This window comes from Hylobates moloch, unplaced genomic scaffold (assembly GCF_009828535.3).
Source record: "Hylobates moloch isolate HMO894 unplaced genomic scaffold, HMol_V3 SCAFFOLD_5, whole genome shotgun sequence".
In the NCBI taxonomy this organism is placed as follows: Eukaryota; Metazoa; Chordata; class Mammalia; order Primates; family Hylobatidae; genus Hylobates; species Hylobates moloch.
The window spans coordinates 17,416,249-17,443,397 of NW_026652280.1; the positions used below are offsets into that span (position 1 = coordinate 17,416,249).

Below are 27,149 nucleotides of genomic sequence, written 5' to 3' on the forward strand. Positions count from 1 at the left end.
ACTATAAATGATGTCTCCTTCGAATTATTAAAAAAAGTATTATAAATAATTATAAAAGTACATAGAAGACTAGATAAATCATCCTAACACCACTAAAACTGGGGATAAGGGCAGTATATCATCAATTTTTTTCCTTGAATTTCTAAATATTGTTTTTTGAACTTTCCCCCATATATATGTAAAGATATTTGTGTAAAAAATATAATAAATTTATAAATACAATTTTATATCTTGCTGTTTTTTTGAGACAGGCTCTTACTCTGTCACTGAGGCTGGAATGTAGTGGCATGATCATAGCTCACTGTAACCCAAAACTCCTGGCCAGGCTCATGTGATCCTCCCGCCTCAGCCTTCCAAGTAGCTAGGACTAGAGGTGTGCCACCATTGCTGACTAACTTTTTAATTTTTTTGTAGAGATGGGTCTCACCATGTTGCCCAGGCTGGTGTCAAATTCCTGGTCTCAAGCAGTCCTCCCGCCTTGGCTTCCCAAAGTGCTGGGATCACGTATGTATTGCTTTTTAAAAATGAAGCTTATATAGTGAGAAATTGCAATATTATTAAGGCTATTGATAAAGTTGATTAAGGCTAGTGCTAAACCACTTTCCAAAATAAGCGTACATAGCAATCTGAATTCCACCAATAGTATGTAATAGCATTTGTCAATGTTCAGTATTATTATTTTTAATCTTCACCAATTTAACATGCTATAAAATTATATTTTGTTTAATTATGTATCTCTTTGATTTCTAGTGAGCTTGGACATTCTTTTTTTTGAGACAGAGTCTCACTCTGTCACCAGGCTGGAGTGCAGTGGCGCGATCTCAGCTCACTGCAACCTCCGCCTCCCAGGTTCAAGTCATTCTCCTGCCTCAGCCTCCCGAGTAGCTGGGACTACAGGCGCCTGCCACCACTCCCAGCTAATTTTTTGTATTTTTAGTAGAGACGGGGTTTCACCGTGTTGGCTAGGATGGTCTCGATCTCTTGACCTCGTGATCTGCCTGCTTCTGCCTCCCAAAGTGCTGATATTACAGGTGTGAGCCACCACGTACAGCTACATTCTTTCAAAAATATATTGACCATTTATTTTTGGGGTTTGTGTGTGAATTATCTATTCATGTCTTTTGATCTTGCATTTAATATCTAGATATTCCTGATATATTAGTTGATCTGGCCATTGCTGCCCTAAGCAGAAACTCCACTTGAGTACTATCTTCTCTTCTCTTAGGCCCATGTCGTGGCTCCTTATTAGCTACTCTGAAGTTTCTAACCTGCATAGGAAAACATGTACACTCAATGGTGAACTTTTATCAACCAATATTTTGGTGCTGTGATACCAGCCTTCACTGCTTTATTCCTGATTTTAATAGAATGTTAGGTATGGTGTTGGTTGTTAATTTCAGATAAATATTTCTTATTAGGTGTCCATCTATTATTAGTTTACTAAGTCTTTTTCATCTTCCCTCTAATATTTTAAATCATATATACAAGCCTAGATTAGAGCTACTTTGGTCATGAGACATTATTCTTCAATAATACTATTACCATTTCTCTAAAAGTTTTAAAGAACTCATTTATTCAACAGGGAGACTCTTGGGGGAAAGCAAACACACACTTCAATTTACAACTTGGCATTATTATGGCCATTGAAAAATATATTTTCTATTTTTTTCTAGTTCCAAGCCAACAACTTCATATTCTCCAGGAAAAAAAAGCTCTGATATCTTTTAATATAATAAATATGATGTCACAAAAGAAAAACAATCTCTCAATTCATTAAAATCTACTCCATCTTGTCAGAAATAAAAATTATTTATGGAAGAAAGTAATTTTAACTTTGACTGGACTATCCTATATATACTTTGGATTTTAAGACTAATAACAGGTTATATTAAAGCTTCAAGGTAAATGTGCTTCTTTAGATTAAGCCACAATTCTTTTCCAGGAGAAGCAAATGCCTTTTGTGTTCCAAATGTCCTAATATACAAGAGTTTGGAAAAATTAGCCTCTTTTATTAAGAATCTACCATATTCTAATATGAAGTATTTTAACTACAGAGCATTTCTTCAAATACCAGGATGCCTATTGTGTAACTTCTTAACAATTCACTTTGTAACTCAGAAACAAATAATCAGGTACTTTCATCATAGTTGGTAAACTGGTAAAACCTGTTCATAAGTTTTATCAAGTCTGAGAACTAAACCTATTATACACAGTCATGCAGACTGATTTTTTAAATCACATACAAAAGTAGTTTTATTTATATTTACATTTAATATTTTAGTACTGCTGAAAAAATGTTTTTACTATAATTGAAAAACTTAGTCTCAGACCCTTGAAAATTACATGGCACTTTAAGAACCAAATGCATCAGAAAAACGGACCAGCTGTCGACTAATAAAAGAGTACTGGGTAATTTAAATATTTATTGAACAACTACTGTGTACTAGGTCACTGACAGGAAAGCAAAATAATTTTTTTAAAGGACATGGATACATAAGTCTAAGTAATTATGTTTATATATGCTTACATTTGCATGTTTTTGTAAACATGCACAATACATTATTAATAATAACTGACTCTGAGAAGCACAATGTACATTTTTCACTACATATTTCTCTTTGTATTATTTGAACTTTTTGTTTTTACTTTTGGTATTTTCCCCCATAATTACATTTAACATATACTTCAATATGGGCACTTTATAATTTAAAAATCATGAAAGTATCCAATTCACAAATGGAAAAAAAATCAAGCAATTTGCTTTATATTACAATTCTTTCAGTAAAGACGATTTATTCAACCATGCTTAAAAAAAATCTGTCATGAGAAAGAAATATATAATAATAAATTCAATAAATATAAAGATATTGCTAATAACAGACTTACTTTAAAAGTAATTCTATTTAAAGCTGAGGTTGTGTGTAAACATTTTAAAATATTATTCACGGGCCGGGCATGGTGGCCCACGCCTGTAATCCCAGCACTTTGGGAGGCCAAGATGGGTGGATCACCAGTTCAGGAGATCGAGACCATCCTGGCTGAAACGGTGAAACCCCGTCTCTACTAAAAATACAAAAAATTAGCTGGGCTTGGTGGCATGCACCTGTAGTCCCAGCTACTTGGGAGGCTGAGGCATGAGAATTGCTGGAACCTGGGAGGCAGAGGTCGTAGTAAGCCGAGATCGCGCCACTGCACTCCAGCCTGGGCAACAGAGCTGGTCTCAGTCTCAAAAAAAAAAAAAAAAAAAAAAGAAAGAAAAAACAGTTATTCACTTAAGGAGGGATCTCAGAGATGTATGTCAAAGAAAGAGAACCTATAAGGCTACTCTAAAATATGAAAGTTAAAAAAATAAAACTGTAAATTTTCTACTTTGGAAATAATGTAAAATTCATTCAATACTAATGAAAAATTTCTTTTATGTGGGCACTGTATTTATAAATGCCAGAGTAAAACCACAAAGGTACTGTGCCTCCTCCCACTCAAGGTCAGTTCTGAAATTATTTGGAAGGCTTAGTATAGTAGTAACCTTGGTGATAAAGAAAGGAAAGATGTGAAACACTTCAGAATACACATGATACACCAGAAGAGAAAGGCTAATTTCTGGATAGACCAGGATCTTGGTCTATCTTTCCATTAAAAAAATAAAAAAAAATGTTGGGGACAGCCCTTTACTTTCAGCAACTGCGGCACTCACATTTGTATTTTCCTGATCCTCAATTCTTCTCCAATGATGGGGCTAATTTTTCACTGACCTCTATGTCCAAAATATTTGAGAGCTAAAAGGAATTAAGACAGTACAATCCCCTCATTTTTACAGATGAGAGAACTGAAGCTACGTACTTATGCAGTATTTACTAAGCCATAGTGAGGAGTACAAAGATAAAACTTAAGTAAAACTTTGTCTTTGCCTTAAGGAAGCTTATAAATCATTGGAATTAAGTCATATACAGGGATAACAATAATACAATTGGCTTACTTTATCTTAAAGTTTAAAAAATTAATCTGTGAGCAAGCCAGAAGTAGAATTCAAGCCTCCCAGTTTGCAGCCCACTGTCTTTTTCTCTTTGTCACAAGGTTTCAGAAAGAGTGGAACTTCAAAGTCAAGATTTAAACTTGGGAAGAAACTTACATGCTGAAACTTTACTGACAAGCTATTCACTTAAAATTTCTATAATTCAAGATGACTTTATCATATGAAAAGCTATTAGTAAAGAGAATGATTACTGTTAATGATGACAATAGTTATTATTATTATTAGCATTCTTTTTGACCACTTATTCTGTGCCACATACTTTACACAGATAACCTTTCATAACAACCCCATGCTAAAGGAGTCATTACCATCTGCATTTTACACTAAAGGAAACAAAGACTATCCAGAGTCATGCAATGAGGGAGTGGCAGAATAGAAATATGAACTTAAGCTCTCCGACAGCAAAGCCTGAGCTCTAAACCATTGGTTCTCTTGAATAATATGTAAGAGCATCCAGGTTCTGATCGCCTAATCAGGTAAGTTGGGTTTGATATCGTGAATGGCCTCAGAAACAGAGCCTTGATGGAATCTTGCTCAGACAGAGTTGAGGAAATCGGATATAAAGTAAAAGGTTAATTTTCACAAGAAAATATTCCCAACTTATAAATGTATAGGAAACTACTACCTAAAGATCAATTCTTTAACATAACTTCAATATTTACTGAAAGCTTGTAGGCCAGCAAAATATTAAGTACTGGTGATACATAGATAAATTTTCTATAAACTGTCTACCTTAGGCATTTGTGCTAGGCATGAAAGAGGACAATATAAGACCTATGTATGAGCCAACATCTTTTAAAAAATCTAGTCAGCTAAAACATCTACACACAAACATTCCAATAATATTAAGAGTTAATTAGAAACACATGTTCACAGGTCTGTATATCATTAATTTCCATAAGTGGAACAGCCAAAAAAACCCCTCAAGTTCAGAAGATTTAGAGATCACTATGGGCTGGAGAAACTTTAGGGAAAGGCAGGAATATAAACAGGACCTTCCTTTAAGGATGCACAGGATTTAGAAAAAATATGGAACAGAGGACAAGTATTCCACAAGAAAAAAAAATAGTGTGGACAAGGATACCAGGCAAGAAAATATTAATATAATAAATATAAATATTCAAGAAAATATAACGCATGTTTCAAGGGAAAAATGAAACAATGTGAGTAGAATAAAGGTTTTGCATATGGACAACACGGTTGAAAGGGCAGGAAGAAGCAAAACTAAAGGGATAACTTTATTATACATAGCCACAACAAAATATTTTAAAGCCACTTTTACACTTTGACAAATATACCATACAAAAATAGAAGAAATTAAAAAATTCCTAGTGAGGTTTATAAATTTTTTCTGTAATATATATTTTTTGCTACTAAAAAAGGTTTGAAAAAGTTGCTTTGGACAGGAGGAAGCAATCTTATTTAAAAGGTTTTAGCTAGAATGACATGAATGAATAACTATGAATGAATAACTCTTAAAATCAAGTAAGAGTAAGGATGAAGGAAGAGATTAAAGCTATAGGATAAGACTAAAACTGATGGTATAAATGTGAGCTAAAGCCTGAACTACGGGAACACACAAGCACACACTGATAGGTGGTTTGAAGTAACAGAAATGTCAATGATACTACCTTGAGCAATCTTATCCACCCACAACAGGACCAGCTGGTTTCAAAAACAAATGAACACTATTTCTGACTGCTGAGGATTTTTGACATAATAGGTGAGAAAATCTGGAAGAAGGCTACACCCATGATTGCAACTGTGTTCTACTCCTCCTTGAGGTTTAGTCATGCTCCGTGACTAGATCAGAAACTTGTAAGTAACCATGCAGCAAACCCTGAAGATTAAAAAAAAGAGAGCACAAGCTAATTTGGCCTTGTTAGTTTATTTCACACAAAGGAACAGTTGATGACTATATTTGGCTGTCAGATGAGTTTTAGTTGATCCTGGGCTTTGCCCAGATATCCTACAATCACATGTAGGATGTGACTATCCTAATTTTGATTAAGTTTAATACTATGCAGTGTGGGCGCCTTGATGAAATGAAGTGATGCTTTAGGCAGATTATTCATCTGTGACTTAGTGTGGTGCTATGGTTTGTCACTCTAATTATTTTTTAAATGATCAAGTTTTTACTACGTGGCTTGCCTTCTGCATTAAGAAGTGATTTACCCAAGCTGAAAGAGCTAGTAAGTGGCAGAGACAGAACTGAAGATCAGACATTGGTACAAGTCCAGTGGTCTTCAAACAATAGGCTGATTTCAAAATTATAGTTGGTATAGTCTGGCACAGACCTACTGTTGTTTTATCAGTCACAAATGTTTCCACAGCTACTCTGATGAAGCCCATATTTCTCTATTTGTTCACACCAACGTGAGATGTCTGTCCTGTATCTTACTATAATCCAAACATATCAGCTCTAGGGCATTCTTCTTGATCCCGCTATCTTTTGCTGAATCTTGGTAAATACCATTGCTATATCCAATTGTAATGGGTATTCAATTCTCAGAAATCTGTGAGGAATCTATCCTTAAAGAAAATTAATCAATTTACAGTCAACTTGTTCAGGTTTTCCTATATAGATTTCCTTAGTTTGTAGAAACTAAGTATACTGTAGATGTGAAGTTTCTCAACTGATATTTGTAATTCAGATATAAGTATTGTGTATTTTTAGACAAGGCTGGGAGGCTGGGAGCTGCAGGATAGGGTAGAACAGCACAGTTAAAAGCTAAATTAAAAACAAATTCACTAAACTTAATTTTTGACTGAAAAATGCCAAACAACCAATCTAGGTTTTTAACAAACATTTTGAAGATCCAGCTCTAACTTCCTTGTTTGAAAAGTAGAAAGCATAATTTTAATTTTTCACAGAAATAAGGTTGGTTTTCCCAGATTAATATCCTTATCTTGCTTCCTTTTAGAGTACCACAAGAGGCTGAAATGTCATATTGTATTTTTGCAACTACCTCAGTGGAAACACCCTATTATATGGTAAGCAGATGATGGTAAGCAGGGAGTGTCATGTTCCCACAGATGATGTTTTAAACATGAAAAAATACAAGAGCTATTATCTTTCCTTCACCTGTACTTCCTTTTCCTTTCCTTACTCAGGATAAAGAGTCTAAATATAGCCAAATAATAAAGTTACTATTTATTCAAAATTTTACCCACCCTTCAGGGTCAAACTTAACTTTTACTTCTCCACAGGCCCATTTCATTTTCACAATCAACAGATTTTTCTATATCAGAATGTTTACATTCTGTAAACATTATCTTTGCCACAGGAGACTATTCTCAAATTCTTTCATGTGTTAGTCTTACCTCTCCATCAAGAACATAAGCTCAAGGATATGCATTAAACTTTTAGATTGCTGTAATCCTTAACTGATCACAATGTTTAATAAATATATCAATGTAAAAATACTGAATACCAACTATATTCAGGCCACCATGCTAAGCAGGGATGATATCTAACTACAGGAATAAATTTGAAACAATTGGAAAGACATAGGAAAGAAAAATGACAGTTACACAGTAGATATATTTAGGAATGTCTATGGCCCAGAGAATAGTGGAAAGTCTAATTCAGGTAAAAGCAGTGAACTTAATAAATTTTAGAAATGTTGTGATGGGGCCGGGCGCAGTGGCTCACGCCTGTAATCCCAGCACTTTGGGAGGCCGAGGCAGGTGGATCACTTGAGGCCAGGAATTCAAGACATGCCTGGCCAACATGGCAAAACCTAATCTCTACCAAAAATACAAAAATTAGCCAGGTGTGGTGGCGCGGGCTTGTAATCCCAGCTACTGAGGAGGCTGAGGCACCAGAGTCACTTGAACCCAGGAGGCAGAGGTTGCAGCGAGCCAAGATTGTGCCACTGCACTCCAGTTTGGCTGACAGAGGCCAACTTGTCTCAAAAAAAAAAAAAAAAAAAGAAAAATTGCGCTGGTATTTTTGCTTTCAGAAAGCAGAGGAAACACTAAATCCAATCCCAACTTAACAGAGGGGAACTACTTTATAAACTAGAAGGGATGAAAAGTTTGTAAGAAAGCAATCGTGACATCTTAGTGTTGGCGATACTAAGAAAGGAACACTGAGCATAGTTAGATATATGCTCTCAGAGTTCTGAGAAACGATACATTGGATTACGAAAGAAAGATTTTAGGCCAGGCGTGGTGGCTCACGCCTGTAATCCCAGCACTTTGGGAGGCCGAGGCGGGCGGATCACATGAGGTCAGAAGTTTGATACCAGCCTGGCCAACATGGTAAAACCTGGTCTCTACCAAAAATATAAAAATTGGCTGGGTGTGGTGGCACGCGCCTGTAGTCCTAGCTACTCGGGAGGCTGAGGCAGGAGAACTGCTTGAACCTGGGAGGTGGAGACTGCAGTGAGCCAAGACTGCACCACTGCACTCCAGCCTGGCGACAGAGCGAGACTCCGCCTTTAAAAAAAAAAAAAGGAAGATGATTTTGGAAGGCTGCAAGCTCATAAGTGAAATGATTACATTCAAACATAAATGACTACCTCCTGATTAGCTGCCTTATAAAAATTTGAAGGCATGGTAAAAGAAATCTATCACCAAAAGGCATGTTAGTTGCCCTCTCCATTTGATCACATTACATCTCTATTGTGCAAAGAACTGGGCTAATCATAAGAAATTACAGTCTAATTTTGATTAGAGCCCTAATGCTTCAAGCAGAAAAAGCATTACTCTTGCTAAGTTACTATAACCTGCTCAGTGTTCATCAATGTCATTACCACAATTTTTATCTTGCAGTAAATAGAAAACAAAGTACTGAATAGAAGCTATCCTGGCTCACCTGGCAAAAATACAGGGTACACACACACACACACACACACACACACACACATACACACACACGCACATACACACACAGAGTGTGTGTATATTCCAGCAAATAATATTACATATAAAAGATCTAATTGGTTCATCATGTAAATTTAGTAGGAACATTACAACGATGCTACAAGAATTTATCCAAAACTGAGATTTCCTTAGAATATCTGTTAAAAGTAATTTTATTCAGTTAATAGAAATTCTATTGAAAACATCAAACTTATAAAGCTATATATCCTGTTCATATTTGAATGTTTTGTAAATATGGATTATTCTTATAATCAAGAAAAAAATTAAACAGTATGAAGACTTCTTAAAGTATGTTTAAAAGCACGACTATATTACAGTATTAACTCAAGTCAACAGTTTTTGGGAAATAATTCACTAAATCTAAAATTATAAAGGTTAATAGGATTACATTGTTCTTAAACATCATTAAATAAAGAAAACCGTTTTTTATTATACATTTATTGTTCTGAAGTATTCTGAATTTTCAGATCAGACACATATCAATCAAAATATATACAAAAACAAATCAAAATAATGTTTTAGATAATCCATACTACCAATTTTTAAACGTTTGCAATCAACCAACAAGTGCTTATTGAGTATTATAAAATCACACCCAAGTAGTATCAATCGACACGCTAAAATTGAATATATAGAGGACCTTTAAAAATAGGCAGTAGCCCTGTCCTAGACAATATAATTTGTGTGATCAGGAGCTTAGTTGAAATCTTCCAAATACAGTACTGAGCACAGTTTTATACAAGTATTTTAAAACTGTACTAAAGTTTGTACTATAAATATTTGCAGTTTATAGGAGGAATATTTAAGAAATATTTCTTTTCTCCTTTATGATACCTTCATTAAAATACAGTTCCTGCCACCATTGACCCAATTGTAAAAGTAAAAACCATAAAACTTGTAAGAGAAAATCTTTGCAACTCTGGGGTAGGCAAATGTTTCTTAAAAGGACATACAGAACATAAATTTTTTTTTAAAAATTTATTATTATTATACTTTAAGTTTTAGGGTACATGTGCACAATGTGCAGGTTTGTTACATATGTGTACATGTGCCATGTTGGTGTGCTGCACCCATTAACTCGTCATTTAGCATTAGGTATATCTCCTAATGCTATCCCTCCCCCCTCCCCCCACCCCACAACAGTCCCTGGAGTGTGATGTTCCCCTTCCTGTGTCCATGTGTTCTCATTGCTCAATTCCCACCTATGAGTGAGAACATGCAGTGCAGAACATAAATTATTAAAGAAAAAAACAGTCAACTGGATTTGATGAAATCAAAAGCTTTTGTTCACAAGACACACTGTTTGTTGGGGTTTTTTTTTTTTGAGACAGGGTCTCGTTCTTTCTCCCAGGCTGGAGTGCAGTGGTATCATGGCTCACTGCAGCCTCGGCCACCTGGGCTCAAGCGATCCTCCTATCTCAGCCTCTCAAATAGCTGGGACCACAGGCATAGGCCACCATACATGGCTAATTTTTGTACTTTTTTTGTAGTGACGGAGTTTTGTCATGTTGCCCAGGCTGGTCTCAAACTCCTGGGCTCAAGCCATCTGCTCACCTCATCCTCCCAAAGTGCTGGGATTACAGGTGTGAGCAACTACGCCTGGTCTGAGACACATCATTAAGAAAATACAAAGGCAAATCAGACTGGAAGAAAATATTTACAAAATTCACATTTGATAATGGACATATAGAGAACTTTTACAACTGAATAATGAAACAAAACCAACATGTAAAAAACCTTAATTTAAAAAAGGGCAAAATAATATCCCTGATGAACATCAATGCAAAAATCCTCAATAAAATACTGGCAAACCGAATCCAGCAGCACATCAAAAAGTTTATTCACTACAATCAAGTTGGCTTCATCCCTGAGTTGCAAGATTGGTTCAACATACACAAATCAGTAATGTAATTCATCACATAAACAGAACTAAAGACAAAAACCACATGATTATCTCAACAGATGCAGAAAAGGCCTTTGATAAAACTCAACATTTCTTTATGTTAAAAACTCTCAATATACTAGGTATTGAAAGAACATACCTCAAAATAATAAAAGCCATATATGACAAACCCACAGCCAATATCATACTGAATGGGCAAAAGCTGGAAGCAATCCCCTTGAAAACTGGCACAAGACAAGGATGCCCTCTCTCACCACTTCTATTCAACATGGTATTGGAAGTTCTGGCCAGGGATGAGGCAAGAGAAAGAAATAAAGGGTATTCAAATAGGAGGTGAGGAAGTTAAATTGTCTTTGTTTGCAGATGACACAATCCTGTATCTAGAAAATCCCACTGTCTCAGCCCAAAAGCTTCTTAAGCTGATAGGCAACTACAGCAAAGTCTCAGGATACAAAATTAATGTGCAAATATCACAGGGATTCCCACACACCAACAACAGACAAGCAGAGAGCCAAATCATGAATGAACTTCCATTCATAATTGCTACGAAGAGAATAAAATACCTAGGAATGCAGCTAACAAAGGAAGTGAAGGACCTCTTCAAGGAGAACTACAAACCACTGCTAAAGGAAATCAGAGAGAACACAATAAATAGGATGCTCATGGATAGGAAGAATCAATATCATGAAAATGGCTATACTGCCCAAAGTAATTTATAGATTCAATGCTATTCCCATTTAACTACCATTGACATTCTTCATAGAATCAGAAAAAACTTTTAAAATTCATATGGAACCAAAAAAGAGCCCGTATAGCCAAGACAATCCTCAGCAAAAAGAACAAGGCTGGAGGCATCATGCTACCTCACTTCAGACTATACTACAAGGTTACAGTAACCAAAACAGCATGGTACCGGTACAAAAACCGACACAGACCAGTAGAACAGAAGAGAGCACTCAGAAATAAGACTGGAGACTTACAACCATCTGATCTTTGACATACTTGACAAAAACAAGCAAAGGGGAAAGAATTCCCTATTTAATAAAATGCTGGGAGAACTGGATAGCCATATGCAGAAAATCGACACTGGACTCCTTCCTTACAACTTACACAAAAATTAACTCAAGATGGATTAAAGACTTAAATGTAAAACCCAAAACTATAAAAACCCTTGAAGAAAATCTAGGCAATACCATTCAGGACAGAGGCATGGGCAAATATTTCATGCCAAAAATGCCAAAAGCAATTGCAACAAAAGCAAAAATTGGCAAATGGGATCTAATTAAACTTAAGAGCTTCTGCACAGCAAAATAAACTATCAGAGCAAACAGACAACCTACAGAATGGGAGAAAATGTTTGCAATCTATGCACCTGATAAAGGTCTAACATCCAGAGTCTACAAGGAATTTAAACAAATTTACAAGAAAAAACAAACAATCCCATTAAAAAGTGGGCAAAGGACATGAATGGACATTTCTCAAAAGAAGACATTCATGCAGCAACAAGCATATGAAAAAAAGCTCATCCTCACTGATCATTAGAGAAATGCAAATCAAAACCACAATGAAATACCATCTTAGGCCAGTCAGAATGATGATTATTAAAAAGTCAAGAAACAACAGATGCTGGAGAGGTTGCAGAGAAATAGGAACGCTTTTACACTGTTGGTGGGACTGTAAATTAGTTAAGCCATTGTGGAAGACAGTGTGGCGATTCCTCTAAGATCTAGAACCAGAAATACCATTTGACCCAGCAATCCCATTACTGGGTATATGCCCAAAGGAATGTAAATCATTCTATTATAAAGATACATGCATGTGCATCTTCATTGCAGCACTATTTACAATAGGAAAGACATGGAAATCAACCCAAATGCCCATCAATGATAGACTGGATAAAGAAAATGTGATACATGTACACCATGGAATACTATGCAGCCAGCCATAAAAAGCAACAGGATCATGTCCTTTGTAGGCACATAGATGGAGCTGGAAGCCATTATCCTCAGCAAACTAAAACAGAAACAGAAAACCAAACACTGTATGTTCTCATATATAAGTAGGAGCTGAACGATGAGAACACATGGACATGGGGGGTGAGGGGAAGAGCATCAGGAAAAATAGCTAATGCGTGCTGGGCATAATACCTAGGTGATGGGTTAATCTGTGCAGCAAACCACCATGACACATGTCTACCTGTGTCACCAACCTGCACACCCTGCACATGTACCCTGGAAGTTGAAGGAGAAAAAAAAGGAGCAAAAGATTGAACAGGCATTTCATAAAAAATATACTAAGCAAAAGGCACAGGAAAAGGACCTCAGAATCATAAGTCATCAGGGAAATAGAAATTAAAGCCACAATGAGATATTGCTACATTAAAAAGCCTGAAAATACCAAGTGTTTAGGAGATGTACAGAAGCTGGAACTCTTGTACATTGGTGGTAGAAATTTTAAATGGTCCATTTTGGAAAACAGTTTGGCAGTTTCTTATGAAGACGTAAATGGGAGCTTTCTTTATAACACAAAACTGGAAAAAACACAAATGTCTTAAAAAACACAAATGTTTTTATCCCCTCCTTTTAGGGATAAAACCAAAAAGCAATGATCTAGAAATACACACACAGATACAGATGACTTTTAAAAACATGCTGAAGGCAGATACACAAAAAATTACATTCTATGATTCTATTTATATGGAATTTTAGAACAGGCAAAACTTATCTATAGAAGTAGTTCTCAACTGGGGAAATTATGCCCTCCCCTTCCCTGGGCAATGCTGGAGACATTTTTGGTTGTCGTAACTGGGGTGGCATAGGTATGGTGGTGGTTGCTAAAGGCATCTGGTGGGTAGAGGTCAGGGATGCTGTTAAGCATTCTACAATACACAGGCCAGCAGTCACAGCAAAGCATTACCAGGCCCAAAATGTTGAAAGTGCCCAGGCCCAGGTTGAGAAATTCTGTTCTAAGTGATCAGTGGTGGTCTAGATGGAAGTAAGGATATTGAATGAATTCTGGGGATAATAAAAATGTTCTGTATTTCATTTTATTTATTTTTATTTATTTATTTATTTTTGAGATGAAGTCTCGCTCTGTCGCCCAGGCTGGAGTGCAGTGGCACAACCGCGGCTCACTGCAACCTCTGCCTCCTGGGTTCAAGCGATTCTCCTGCCTCAGCCTCCCGTGTAGCTGGGATTACAGGCGTGCACCACCCCGCCTGGCTAATTTTTGTATTTTTAGTAGAGAAGGGGTTTCACCATGTTGGCCAGGCTGGTCTCGAACTCCTGACCTCGTGATCTGGCTGCCTTGGCCTCCCAAAGTGTTGGGATTACAGGCGTGAGCCACTGCACCCTGCCGATGTTCTGTATTTTAATTGTGGTAGTGACTGATTTGTCAAAACTCACCAAACTGCACACACTTAAAACGTGTAAATTTTACTGTATGCAAATTTTACATCCAAGTTGATGCTAAAAAGTATAGTGCCTGTATAAGACTATGTTAAACAGTTTAATCTATTTTTTGTTTTTTAAAATGCATGCACAGAAAAGGCAGGTAAGGCAACTACCATTAAAGACAGGAAAAGCAAACACCATTGGTGGGATTATGGATAATTTTGAATTTTTTGCCCAGTTGTTCATTTGCTTAGTATTAAGTAAAAATTTAATAACCTTGATGTGTACACACACACACAGAGACAAACACACACACTTATATATCCAGTACCTAAAACAGGTACAAATAAATGAGGATAATAGAAAAGCACGGGTGCACATGAATATTTAATTGTGATATTTGATCATAAGACTAGTTATTTCAAGAAACTATAAAAATGTATAATGCAAAGGCACTTAGAAGTAAAGTTTTACTCTAAAACACTGCTAAACTATTTAATGAGCTCAATTATAATTCTTTCAATACAAAAAGTTCGCAAGGAGGAATTTTCACTAGAAACAATGCTATGATAGCCCTAATAGGACAGGGTGAAAAGGGCAAGAAATTCTTTAAAATTAAATGAATAAAGTTACCAAGTAAGGAATAATCCATTTCACTGTATTAATACGGTTGAAAACATAGCAGATACAATTCAGTTATGTTCATCAACAGCCAGGGACTGAGCAAAGTGCGAGGAATTTATTATAAAAATGTCTCCGAAGAACTGACCAATGGAGAAAAATGGTATTGTCAACAAATCACATACAAACGGGCTAAAGGCTATGATGGAGGTTTGAAAGTTACAATGAAAGACACCAAGCAACTACCTAAGCCTGGAGGAAGCATTTACAAAGGTGACATCTTAGCTAGACCTTGTCTGGTGAAAAATCATGAGATAATTTAGAAATCTTAGAAATAACACAAAAACCAAAAAAAAAAAAAAAAAAACCACCACCACACATAACAATTTTGTTATACTACTGTCTCATTTTATAGTCTTAAAGGTCAGCAATGAGAAAATCTTCTCCCGAAAAAGATTATCTTACATATTGAGTAAGGAAATTATAACTACTAAGAAAATCCCATATCCAAGGGGGCAATATTTAAGATTCACCTTGATAGAAAATGCACTCCCTAAGCTTCCACCACGTCTACGTTTGGCAATTTAAGTCTCTAGCACTATTCAAAAGCATAGTGATTAAAAAAAAATCAATTAGGCTGCAGTTTAAAAATTCTATATGAATACTTGTTAATATAGAATTAATACATGGCCTCATACTAAAACATCTCCATACACTAGTAAGGGAATATTTAAGATATCTCCCAAAAGGGAGACACTGGGAATCCTACATACAGTACAGTACATCTTTGACAGTAAGCTTTCAAGCCATAAGAGATGCTTACAAATATGTGGGGTAAACGATTACTCTATGCTGCTAAAAATCATTCCAACAAGGTAAAAAGATCAATTCCTATCTAATGCAGAGTGAAAAGCCTGCAAGGTGGTGGGATGGTGAGACAGACTGCTGGTAGAACCTGTCTGCCTTGCTCCTTGGATTTCCTGTAATTTTGAACATTACTGAAATTAAGGCATTGAAACTGAATTACATCAAGTTTACTTCAACAGAACAAATTTTGTGCAGCAGAAAATCTAATTTTGGCGGTGAAAAAGTCGTCCCAAAGACAAAGGGTCTTAAGTACATCTGACTTTTCGGAGACAGCAGCAGTGTGTCCTATTCTTTCTCTCCTGGCTCAGACTCAAAAAACTACTGCAGGCAATTCAGGTAACACTATTTCCTGGTAGTGTGATTCAGGTAACTGGAGAAAAAGGAAAAATGCTTAAAGCAATAAACTAGTATGAAAGGGAACCTTCTGGAGTCCCGTAATAGCCAGTGAACTAGAAACTCTTGATATTTTATAGATACTGACACCAATAGGGGAGCCAGGAGCCAAGTGTAACACCAGCCAAGGGTTGGAGGCAGGCAGAGAGAACAGTCACTGCCTGATCCTTTTGCTTCCACCGCAAAAGAGCGCCCCCATCCCAATACTCTCGTTCCTTAAAATGTCCCTATCCTCGGGACCCAGGCAGAAATACCCCCTCTCCCCTACAGTAACTTCTTACAATCCCAACAACCCTGCCGGAGTGTGACAGGCTGCGTCCACTTACTGAGCTGTCCCCCGCCCGACGTTGTACTCGGTTCCCGACCTCCAGCGCCCCCAACGCCGGCTGCTCCAGGGACCCCTGGCGCCCCCATCCCCGGCGGGGTTCCACTTTGCCTCTCGAAGTTGCCTGGATTGGAGAAGTAGTCGCGCAGCCGAGGCAGCTCCCGGCCACTCTCTAACAGCTCAGTATGCAGCTCCAGGGCGGTCAGCAAGTATTGATCGCGCAACAGCTGAGCAGCAATCGCATCAATTGACAATCGCGCCGGGGCCTCCCCGGTGCCCCCCAGGGTCACTGCAGCCGCCGACGCCTCCCCAGGGAGCCCTGGCCGCGCACTGCTTCCTAAGGCCACGGGATCCTGTGGTGACAGCGAGCCCGCAGAGCCAGGATCTAGGCCACTTCCGGCACCCAGCCGAAGTACTGCCCGCCGTTCCTCTGTTGCCGCTACCTCGTCATCGTCCTCATCCGAATCGCTGAGAAATGGATTCACGCCGCCACCACTGCCACTACCTCCAGGCGCCATCGCCGCCATCTTATCCTGTCAGGAGTGTGGGCGCCTCCCTGACTGGATCCGACAGGCCGCAGCCCGAATCCTCTAGGCCTTAGGGGACACAGCGCACCTCCACAGCCCCGGCCTGACCACGTCCTGCCTCCCGACTTAGAGACAAGGAGTAGGCTCCAAGGCAGGAGATCCGGATGCAGCTGCACCTGATGCCTCAGCCTCTGCTGCACCAGCAGCCCAGCTCTGCAGGCGTCTTCCTGGTCTCCAGTCTCGCGAGAACTGGAGCGTGCCCTGCCCCTCTCCCCAATCTAGCCCCGCCCAGCCCCGCCCCAGCCCCCTTCAGCTCCGCCCATTCCCAGCGCCAGATAGCAAAGATTGAAGGCCCCGCTCTCCGCTCAAAAGCAAAACTCCACCCACGACTCCTCCATGATTGGTCAGAGAAGGAAGGCGTGGAGAGGACTGACGGGAGACTGGCCCGAGAATTATCGCGAGAGCGGCAGCGGCCGGGCAGGTGTTGGGGGCGTTCCGGGATTGAGGGGTGGTTGTGGTGGTGGCTTACGAATACCCTCCCGGCTATCGCTTCAGTGGGTAGAGGGGACCCCTGCCCGAGAGCTTTAATGGAGCTGGGTCCTGCCTTCGCGCTGAGGAGCCCTCGTTTTCGAGATCAGGCCTGACCGGGATAAGCTCCAGGTAAAGTTCAGGGACCAGTGCGCGGAGGGTGTCGGCGCCCAAACTGTGGTGTCGCGCCTGCGGACGCGCTGTTTCGCTAGTGCGCTGCACTTTTTCTCGCTATTTGCTGCCAGTGCTGACATTTTGTCCCCACGGATAGCAAGTGTCCAGGCCTGTAGTCAGAATGTGACTTCCCTTCTTTTCCCTTCTCTGCCACATGCTTGCACATTCGGGAGGCCTAACGACAGCGAGACTTCTCAGCCCCAGAGTTGGTCCTGCCTGTGGGTGGGGACGGGGGCTGGAGAGACTAAACGGAAAAGGGAACGCTGAGGTTGGCATTTGCCTGGATCTGGGAACATCCTCGAGTTGGACAACAATTAGGTGCTCAGTAAACACTTAAGATTTAATACACTATTTACACAACTGGGACCCTTCAGAATATCAAATGCTGCCTCACCAGTAGACAGGTAAGTAAACTTAAGCCAAGAGTGGTTGATATAAAATCAACTCCACGCCGGGCGAGGTGGCTCACGCCTGTAATCCCAGCACTTTGGGAGGCCGAGCCGAGCGGATCACGAGGTCGGAAGTTCGAGACCAGCCTGACCAACATGGTGAAACCCCCTCTCTACTAAAAATACAAAAATTAGTTGAGCATGGTGGCGCACGCCTGCAATCCCAGCTACTCAGGAGGCTGAGGCAGGAGAATCGCTTGAACACCGGAGGCGGAGATTGCAGTGAGCCGTGGTCGCGCCACTGCACTCCAGCCTGGGCGACAGAACGAGACTCCCTCTCAAAAAACAACAACCACAACAACAAAAAAAACAACAAAAAAAATCAATTCCACTAATAAGGAGTCAAAGGAATTAACATCATTTCTCTTATGTCCCAAACGATTCTTTATCCACTGTCTCCTGCAACATTTCTGACTCGTTCATTCAGGCTAGAATCAAGGTTTTGGAACTTAGAACTATTTTAAAAGTTGAATGCTTCAGAGAGTTTTGATTTTTTAAATGAAATGTTAGCATATAAAATACATATCCTAAGTTTAGAAGATCAACGTTTATCTTTTATGTCATTCCTTGGTTATAATCTGAAAAGGTAAAGGATTTTCCAGTCAATACAATTAGACTGCTATTTCTTATGGCTCCTATTTTTTTTGCACACAAATGACCACTTTTGCAGGTTTTAGATTTCCTTTCTTAGTGTACAGCTTCCAGTAAATGCCGAAATACATAGGCAGTAGAAATTAGTGCTATCAGGTAAGTGACATATTACATTCAGTGTGTAGTAAACATTCCACAGTAAAGTATCTCCCGTTAGCTCCATGGAAAAATTAAAATAGAGGATTCTTACATAACCTTAGGTCAGGTTATTGGTTTACATGTAAAAGTGTGCCAACAGTTAAGAGTAGGCTTTAATTTCAATTTACCCAGGCTCAATAAACTAAAATTTTCATTTGAATGGAGATTTGGGTTTTTAAAATTTTATTTTTGCTAGAAGTTTTTAAAAAAATAGTGCCAAGAATTTAAACTATTTTTTATAGGACATTAGTTCCCAATGTTTTAATGATAAATAGTTTTCTGTGCCATATATTAAAAGTAAAACAGGGGGAAAAATCCCCCCAAATAGAATCGAAATGGCAAATACTGTATCCTGTTAGAGATTTCTTAGCAAAAGGGATTGCTGATCCGTATTTTAGTTGGATTTTCCAGAGAGATTAAAATGGAACCAATTGCTGGAATCCAGGAATGGAGGATTAGTGAATGGCATGGGAAGGGCATGATTAGAAATGGATTATTTATATACAATATTTCCGTTTTCATGATTGGGAAATTGAGAAATCTCCTGCATTTAGGATTCCTTAAGAGGATTATGCTTATAAGATAGAAAAGCTTAAGTTCATATCCCAGTTCTACTCATTATTTATTGTGAGACCTTGGAAAAGTTACCTAACTTCTCAGCCTCACTTGCATTCATCTATCAAAGGGGATAAGGCAAGTACACAGAGTTGAGAATGTTCTTGTCCCAGTGCCTGGTACCTTCTACACAGTAACTGTTACTGTGGTCACTTATTAATTAATGAAACATTAGTATATGTTGAGAACATTTTACAAGTTTTTAAAAATAAAACTAATATCAACTGTTTTGGCAGTGCAAGCCTGAAAAAGCAATTAAGTCAGTAGGGCTGAAGGGAGTATCTTTAATTTGGGGTCTAAGTTCTAAAACACAAGTTGAAAATAGATTTAAAATGTTTCCTTAGAGAGTTGTAAGAACTTGCATGTAGAGAAGTTCTTCCCATACAAATCTGTAGTTTTCTGCTTCCGTTTCTGTTTCCTATCCTATCACCATGAATTTGTGTGTTTGATCTTGTAAGCCCATAACAAATCAACGGCCCAGTCTTCCCAGTAGGTACTTTTCTTTTCCACAATACACAGAGGTTTGGTTATTCGTGAATAATGTATAAGTAACACACACTGGAATATTAAAAATTACCGATCACTACTTATAATAATTTATTATTAATAGTGTTTGGAAATTTCCTTTTTACTTAGTAAGATTTTCATTACTCTAGGCCCTTACAACTAATGTTTCATCTGACTAATGATAGTTATTAAAGCTTCTGCCTCAGCAATGAAGATGTAAAAGATGGCTTTTTTTCAAAGCACGTCAATCATTTTAGTATTTAAAAAAGTTATTTTAGGCTTTAATATTCTTAAAAGAACCACAGGTAATGTTCTGAATGCAAGTTTTGGTTGACTTGAGGTTTTAGTAATACCTCACGTTTTATTGTTTCTCAGTGTGTGGTAAACATCCACAGATATAAACTAGATAACTTGTATTGGTACATGAATATATCTTTTTAAAATTTTAATAGTTATGCATTTGTTTTGGAAGTATTTCTTTTTCAATAAATCTGAATGAATTGTGATTTTCTTTAAAGAAATACAAAGTAATATTTAGTGTTAAGCAATTAAACTAATTAAAATAAGTAGTTTGTGAATGCTGATATTTTGCAATCACTGCAATTTTATTTACATTAATAGTAAATTACTTTATCATAAAAGGTTTAGTTTATTTTTTTTTTTTTTTTTAAGTATTTTCAATCTTCACAGCTTGTTCTGGAGGTACAAAAACAGAAGCAGGGTATCCTCTAGTGGCTATAGTGCATATTGCATTTACCCTTGAAATGATAATTCTAAATAATTGATTCAGCAAACATTTGAGTCCTTACTAAGTGCATAGGACTCTGATGAGTGTTGGAGATGCCCCGTCCTGCTGTCATGGAATTGTGGTGAAGTGACAGAGACAGACATTAATTCAAATAGTCATAGACAGAGCTATGTAATTACAAACTGAAGTAAAAGTTTTCATTTCTGACTTGACCTGCATAGTCCCTAAGGAAGTGATGCTTGAAATGGAATGTTAGAAGAGAGTGGAAGATAAGTTACAAGTGCATTCTGCAGAGAGGAATTGAGCCTATGAAGGTCTTATAGTAGTGGGATACTTGAATAAAAGAAGGGGCCAGTGATGTGAGATGTTACAAGTAAAGGGGAGTGCTATGAGACAGGGTTAGGAAAGAAGGCAGAGTCTAGTCTATAAAAGACCTTGTTAGTCACATTAAGGATTTTAGTCTTGATTAGTATGTGAAAAGGCACTGGAGAGTTTTATACAAGGGGTAAGATATTCAGATTTTCTTTTGAAAAAAGAAACGCAAGTAATACTCTGGCTACATGGCAAGAAGTGGATCAGAGAAGGGTCAGACTATATAGGGGTGACCTATTCCTGCATTGCAGTAGTTCATATAAGAGATGGTATACATCTTAAATTACAGAGGTGTCAGTGGAGATTCAGACAAATGAACAGATTCAAGAAACACAAAGTGGACAATTGTTGGATTAAATAAAAGGGAAGAATAGGGTGTAACGAATGATGCCTATTTCTCAGACTTACATACTTGGTGGGAAGATAGTGTCACCTCCTGAGATTGTGAACACTAAGGATTTAGTAGGTAGTAGACAAGGCTCATGGGAAATATTATGAATTTGGTTTTAAACCTACTCAGTTGGAGTGTCTTTGAAATGTCCATGTAGATTTATAAAGGTTGGAGTTATGTATGTGGATTTGGAGCTATAATTTGTTGAGACTTTTGCATATAGGTGATAACTGAAGCCATGGATGTGATGAAACATGCCAGGATAGAAAGTATAGAGTGAGAAGATAAGATAGCTGAGGACCAAGTTTTGAGTAACTCCAAAATTCAATGACCAGATAGAGACTGTTCAACATTGGTCAGGGGTGTAGGTGAAAAATGAAAGCAGTAATGTTCACAGAAGCCAAGTGATAAGAGCCTATTAAAAAGGAGAAGGCAGCCAGGCACAGTGGCTCACGCCTGTAATCCCACCACTTTGGGAGGACGAGGTGGGTGGATCATCTGAGGTCAGGAGTTTGAGACCAGCCTGGCCAACATGGTGAAACCCCATCTCTACTAAAAATACAAAATTAACTGTGCATGGTGCTGCGTGCCTGTAATCCCAGCTACTTGGGAGGCTGAGGCAGGAGAATTGCTTCAACGTGGGAGGTAGAGGTTGCAGTGAGCCAAGATCGCGCAACTGCACTCCAGCCTGGGCGACAGATAGGGCAAGACTCTGTCTAAAAAGAAATAAAAATAAAAAGGAGAAGGCTACTGGGCCTAGCGACTCACACCTGTAATCCCAGCACTTTAGGAGGCCAAGGTGAGTAGATGACTTGAGCCCAGGAGTTCAAGACCAGCCTGGGCAACATGGCAAGACTCCCTCTCTACAAAAAATACAAAAAGTCCCAGCTACTTGGGAAGCTGAGGTTGGAGGATCACTTAGCCCAGGAAGCTTAGGTTGCTTAGAAAATGAAGACTAAAATACAGCTATTAGATTTTGCACTATTAACTGTCTGTACCTTCTTATGAAGTAATGACAATAAGGTTTAAGTTGTTTGAGATTTAGGTGGTCAGGAAAAAAAAGAGGTCACATTTAGTCTTTTCAAGACTGTGTTGGGGAGAGAATGGCAATAGATGTTTAAAATTTTTTTTATTAATACTGATATTTATGAGATGTATCTTTTTCAGAAATATAGTATTTCATTATGAATAAACAATTTATCTGTTCCCTATGGTTAGATAGTTTCCAATTTTTTATTATTACAAATAGCAGAAGCCAAGATTTGAATGTAAAGGTTTAAAACTTGTTTGTTTCTGATGTGTAATTTTATTGTAGTAAATTCTACACTAGTAGCAGTAGTAATACTTGTGAGCTGGTTGAAAACATAAGCTGATGTTTACCTCACACCATATACAAATAATTATTTTTGTCTCAGAGGGCACAAACCAACACAAATAAATTTTAAATAATGAAAGGTAAAAAGCAAAAATCTAAAACTATTAGAAGAATATATGTGACATAAGAACCAGGGAAGTTTTCTTCTATAGTACAAGACACAAAAAACTCACACCAGAAAGGATAAATGTTTGACAAATTTTACTGTATTAAAGTTGAAAATTTCATTTTAACAAAAGGCCCTATGAACAAAATTTATATATAAATGTGTATATCTAGCTATGGATAAACATACACACACTATATAAACATACACACACATATAATTTTAATGTACAAGTCAAATAAAAGGTCGATAACCCTAACCCTGTCTGATCAAAGGATATGAATAGGCAATTGAAAGGAAGAGAGACCCAACTGGCCAATGAAAACATGAAAAAATGTTCATACTCACTAGTAATCAGGCAAATACATATTCAAATAACAGGATGCCAATTTGGCCTGTTCAAATTGTCTTAAGGAAAATATGACAGTATCAAGCAATTGTGGGGATTTAGAGATATACAAGGTTTCATACATTGCTGGAGGGTATCTAAATTAGTATGGACACTTTGCCAGTCACTTGTAAAGTTGAAAATATTGTTTATTAGAGCAATTCCACTTATAGAGGTGGCTTTCAATCTTATTTGTCCATAGAATAATTTGAAATAAAACTTTCAGTACAGGTTACATACATGCAAGAATATAGATGTGTGGATACATAGGAAAAAAACACACTTTTTCAAAATAATAATGTACTACTTCTGGAGTACTTTATGATGTGATATATTCTCTATTTTATCCTGTCCTATTGTACTGTATTCTATTTCATTTAAAAAAAAAAGAAAGAAGGCTAATTGCAGTCCATTAAATTATTTTGTTATGGGTCAGTACTCTACAGTTTGTAAAATTCTAAAAATCTCCAACTTTACCATAAGAGAGCAGCTTAATTGCCATATTATTTGTAATCATGACAATTGTGAGCAATGTTGATCAGCAGGATAATGTTCAAATAAATTGTAATAGAGTCATATGATAGAATATATGTCTTGAATGTTTGAGATCATTTATAAGGCTTTTTTGGTAGTACTGATTAGAATAAGCTTATAAAAGAAATAATGGCTTTGCATCTATACTGGTAAAAATTAATTTCAAGTAAGGTGGGGAAAGCAGGAGTGGAAATGCTGATGATTATAATGTTAGTGTAATCTTGTAGAATGACAGGTGGCCTTTATTTATGTTTGTATTTATTTATTTTGAGACAGGGTCTCACTTTGTCACCCAGGCTGGAGTGCAGTGGCGTGATCTCGGCTCACCAGCAGCCTTGATCTTCCGGGTTCAAGCAGTCTCCTGCCTCAGCCCCACAAGTAGCTGGGACTACAGGCATGTGCCACCATGCCCGACTAATTTTTGTGCATTTTTTGTAGAGATGGGGTTTCACCACGTTGCCCAGGCTGGTCTCAAACTCCTGAGCTCAAGTGATCCACCTGCCTCGGCCTCATAAAGTGCTAGGATTACAGGTGTGAGCCATCAGGCCTGGCCGACAGATGGCTTTTAATTACACAATTGACTGGGTTTAACATATATACCTTTCATAAGAAGAACATCAATTTATGTAGATGCCTCATGCTCTCAGGAGGTAGAGTGTAACTCCTCACTCTTTAAGTGTTGGCTGAATGTAGTGACTTCCTACCAAAAAGTGTAGTATGAAATGAGGGAACATTTACATGCAGAAACTTTACAGTGAATTTTACAGTGGAGAAACTGAATAAACTGCCTCAGCCAAGTGGTCAAGTTTTATATTAACAGTTTAGTAAGTCATGTTGACAGTACCCTTAATATGATGTGAAGAAAATGGTACTTAATGTATGTATGTTTCCTCTCCTGAACCCATAACCCCAGACTTACCATAAGAAAAACGTCAGATAAATCCCAATAGCAAGACATTATACAAAATCTCTGACCAGTACTCCTCAAAGCTCACAAGGTCATCAAAACAATCAAAGTCTGAGAAATTATCACAGCCAAGAGAAGCCTAAGGAGACATGGTGACTAGCGTATCCTGGTAGAGTTTCTGGAACAGAAAAAGGATATGAGATATAGATAAAACATTTTGAACTCAAGTGGGCATGAATCATCTAAAGAACCAATAACCTCTATTCTACTTGCCATGAGAAAATTTGAAAATTAGTTCTCATATGGGATTTTGTAAAGTCCCATAGAATTTACAGTTAAAAATGACATAAATCATGATGAAAAAATATATACCCCAGAATAATAAGCAAATGAACTAGTGCTAATTATATGGCTTAACAGTTTATCTGATAATCTTGTGTGCAGACTCCAAGTACTATCTTACAATTTTTCTTTCCTCTTCTTTTTTTTTTTTAAATGGGTCTTGCTATGTTCCCAGGCTAGCCTTGAATTCCTAGGCTCAAGCAATCCTCCCGCCTCACCCTCCTAAGTAGCTGGGACTACCAGCTCTATCTTAACAATTTTGGCTGGTTTTACTTCACATCGTAGGTTTGTGTATTTTCAGTAAATGTTGAAGTGGTTAAGAACACCATCTCTAGGTGACATGACCGAAAATGGCAGAGTACGGTGGTTTATTATAAGGGTTAGTTCCTCCGCTGAAACAAGCATAAGGGGGCAGAGTGACAGGATCAGCTGTTTTGGGATTCTAAAATCTGGTCTGACATTTACAGCAACCAGGAGACTGCATAATGAAGAAGAGGGCAGCTGAATTTCAGAGTGCTGTGGCATTTAATCCACTGGATTACCATCCTCATTCACCATTGTGGCAATGGCAGCAGCTGTGGGGACTATGGCCCGCATTTCTGGTGTGACTTGCTTGTATTTAGTATGGACTTTGTTCTTAAAATACTGTGGTTGTGCATTTTGAGCTGTCTAGTGGTTTCCTGAGTGACCAATGTAAAGGCTGAATTTTGTCCCTTCCTTATCCCCCGCAAAAATTACATGCAATGCATGCCCAGAAAATCCTGAAAGGTGCCTACGCTTCTACCTTTGGAAGATCTGTGAGCGCTAGATAAGCAGAAGGTGAAGGCTAAGGCAGAAGTGTAGGTGGCCAAGCTTAGTGTAAGAGTACTTCAGCTGAGTGCCAGATTACAAAAACTTGGGAGAGTACTATTTGTTTTTGTTTTAGGCATTTAAGGAAATCTAAATCTGCCATTGGCTGATCAGTAAGATAACAAAACAGAGACTTTAATGACCATAAACAAAAGGAATAAAGTCTTTGCAAAAATAGTTTGGAAAAGTTACTAAATGAAAGGCTGAACTCCTCAAAAATAAAAGAAAATGCCAGAATTCTGGAATCTGATTTCTAGAATTACTGCATTATAATATTCAAAATATAAATTTCAATGGAAAGTTACAAAGAAGCATACAAAGATTCAGGAAAGGATGGCATATTCACAGAAAAAAATAAATAAATTGGAGGAAGCCACCCTTGAGGAAGTCCTGACATTGGACTTAGTAGACAAAGACGTTAATCATCTATCTTAAATATGTCAAAATGCTATGGGAAACCATAGACAAAGAACTAAAGGAAGTCAGGAAAATGATGTATGAATGAGATAAGAGCATCAAAAGAGATAGAAATTATAAAATGAACCAAATAGAAATACTGGAGCTTAACCGTACAATAATTGAAACAAACCGTTCACAAGAGGGATTCAGCAGCAAATTTGAACAGGTGGAAGAAAGAATCAATGAACTTGAAAATGAGGCAATTGCAGTTATAGAAGCAGAAAGAAAAAGGAATGAAGAAAAGTGAACAAAACCATAAGGACCTATGGGACACCATCTTTAATTCATAAGCTTTTTAGTATGGTTTATGCCAATGTGAACATTAAATCACTGATGGTCTGTAAGTTTAGCAAATAATGTTTGACAAGAACAAAGGTTACCTGAAATCAGAGCTATCCATAAAACTTGTGGTGGTTTATAACAGTGTATCTTTTGAGTATAGATTCAGACTCCAAATTTTTTTTTTTTACTTTTTATTTAAAAATAATTTTTAGATCTGTGGAAAAGTTGCAAAAACAGTACAGAGTTCCAGTACACCCTTTACTCAACTTCACCTAATGTAAACATCTTACGTAAACATCGTATAATTATCAAAACCAGTACATTAGTATTTGTATAACACTGTTAACTACAGATCTTAGTTGAAGTTAACTAGTTTTTCCACT

The 27,149-nt window shown here is 37.7% G+C and overlaps 2 protein-coding genes across 12 annotated transcripts in view; one reads left to right on the forward strand and one right to left on the reverse strand.

The window, feature by feature from the left end:
• The window catches only part of RELCH (RAB11 binding and LisH domain, coiled-coil and HEAT repeat containing), a 120,987-nt gene extending 103,814 nt beyond the window's left edge, over nucleotides 1-17,173 (reverse strand). For all 9 annotated transcript variants that reach the window (XM_032152119.2, XM_058438286.1, XM_032152118.2 and 6 more), the window contains exon 1: nucleotides 16,426-17,173. In XM_032152119.2, the coding sequence (XP_032008010.1) occupies nucleotides 16,426-16,951 (526 nt within the window). In that variant the 5' untranslated portion in view covers nucleotides 16,952-17,173. The remainder of the gene's footprint in view (nucleotides 1-16,425) is intronic.
• Nucleotides 17,174-17,440: 267 nt separating this feature from the next.
• The window catches only part of PIGN (phosphatidylinositol glycan anchor biosynthesis class N), a 138,709-nt gene continuing 129,000 nt past the window's right edge, over nucleotides 17,441-27,149 (forward strand). For all 3 annotated transcript variants that reach the window (XM_032152123.2, XM_032152124.2, XM_032152125.2), the window contains exon 1: nucleotides 17,441-17,611. The gene's annotated coding sequence lies outside the window, so the exon portion shown is untranslated. The remainder of the gene's footprint in view (nucleotides 17,612-27,149) is intronic.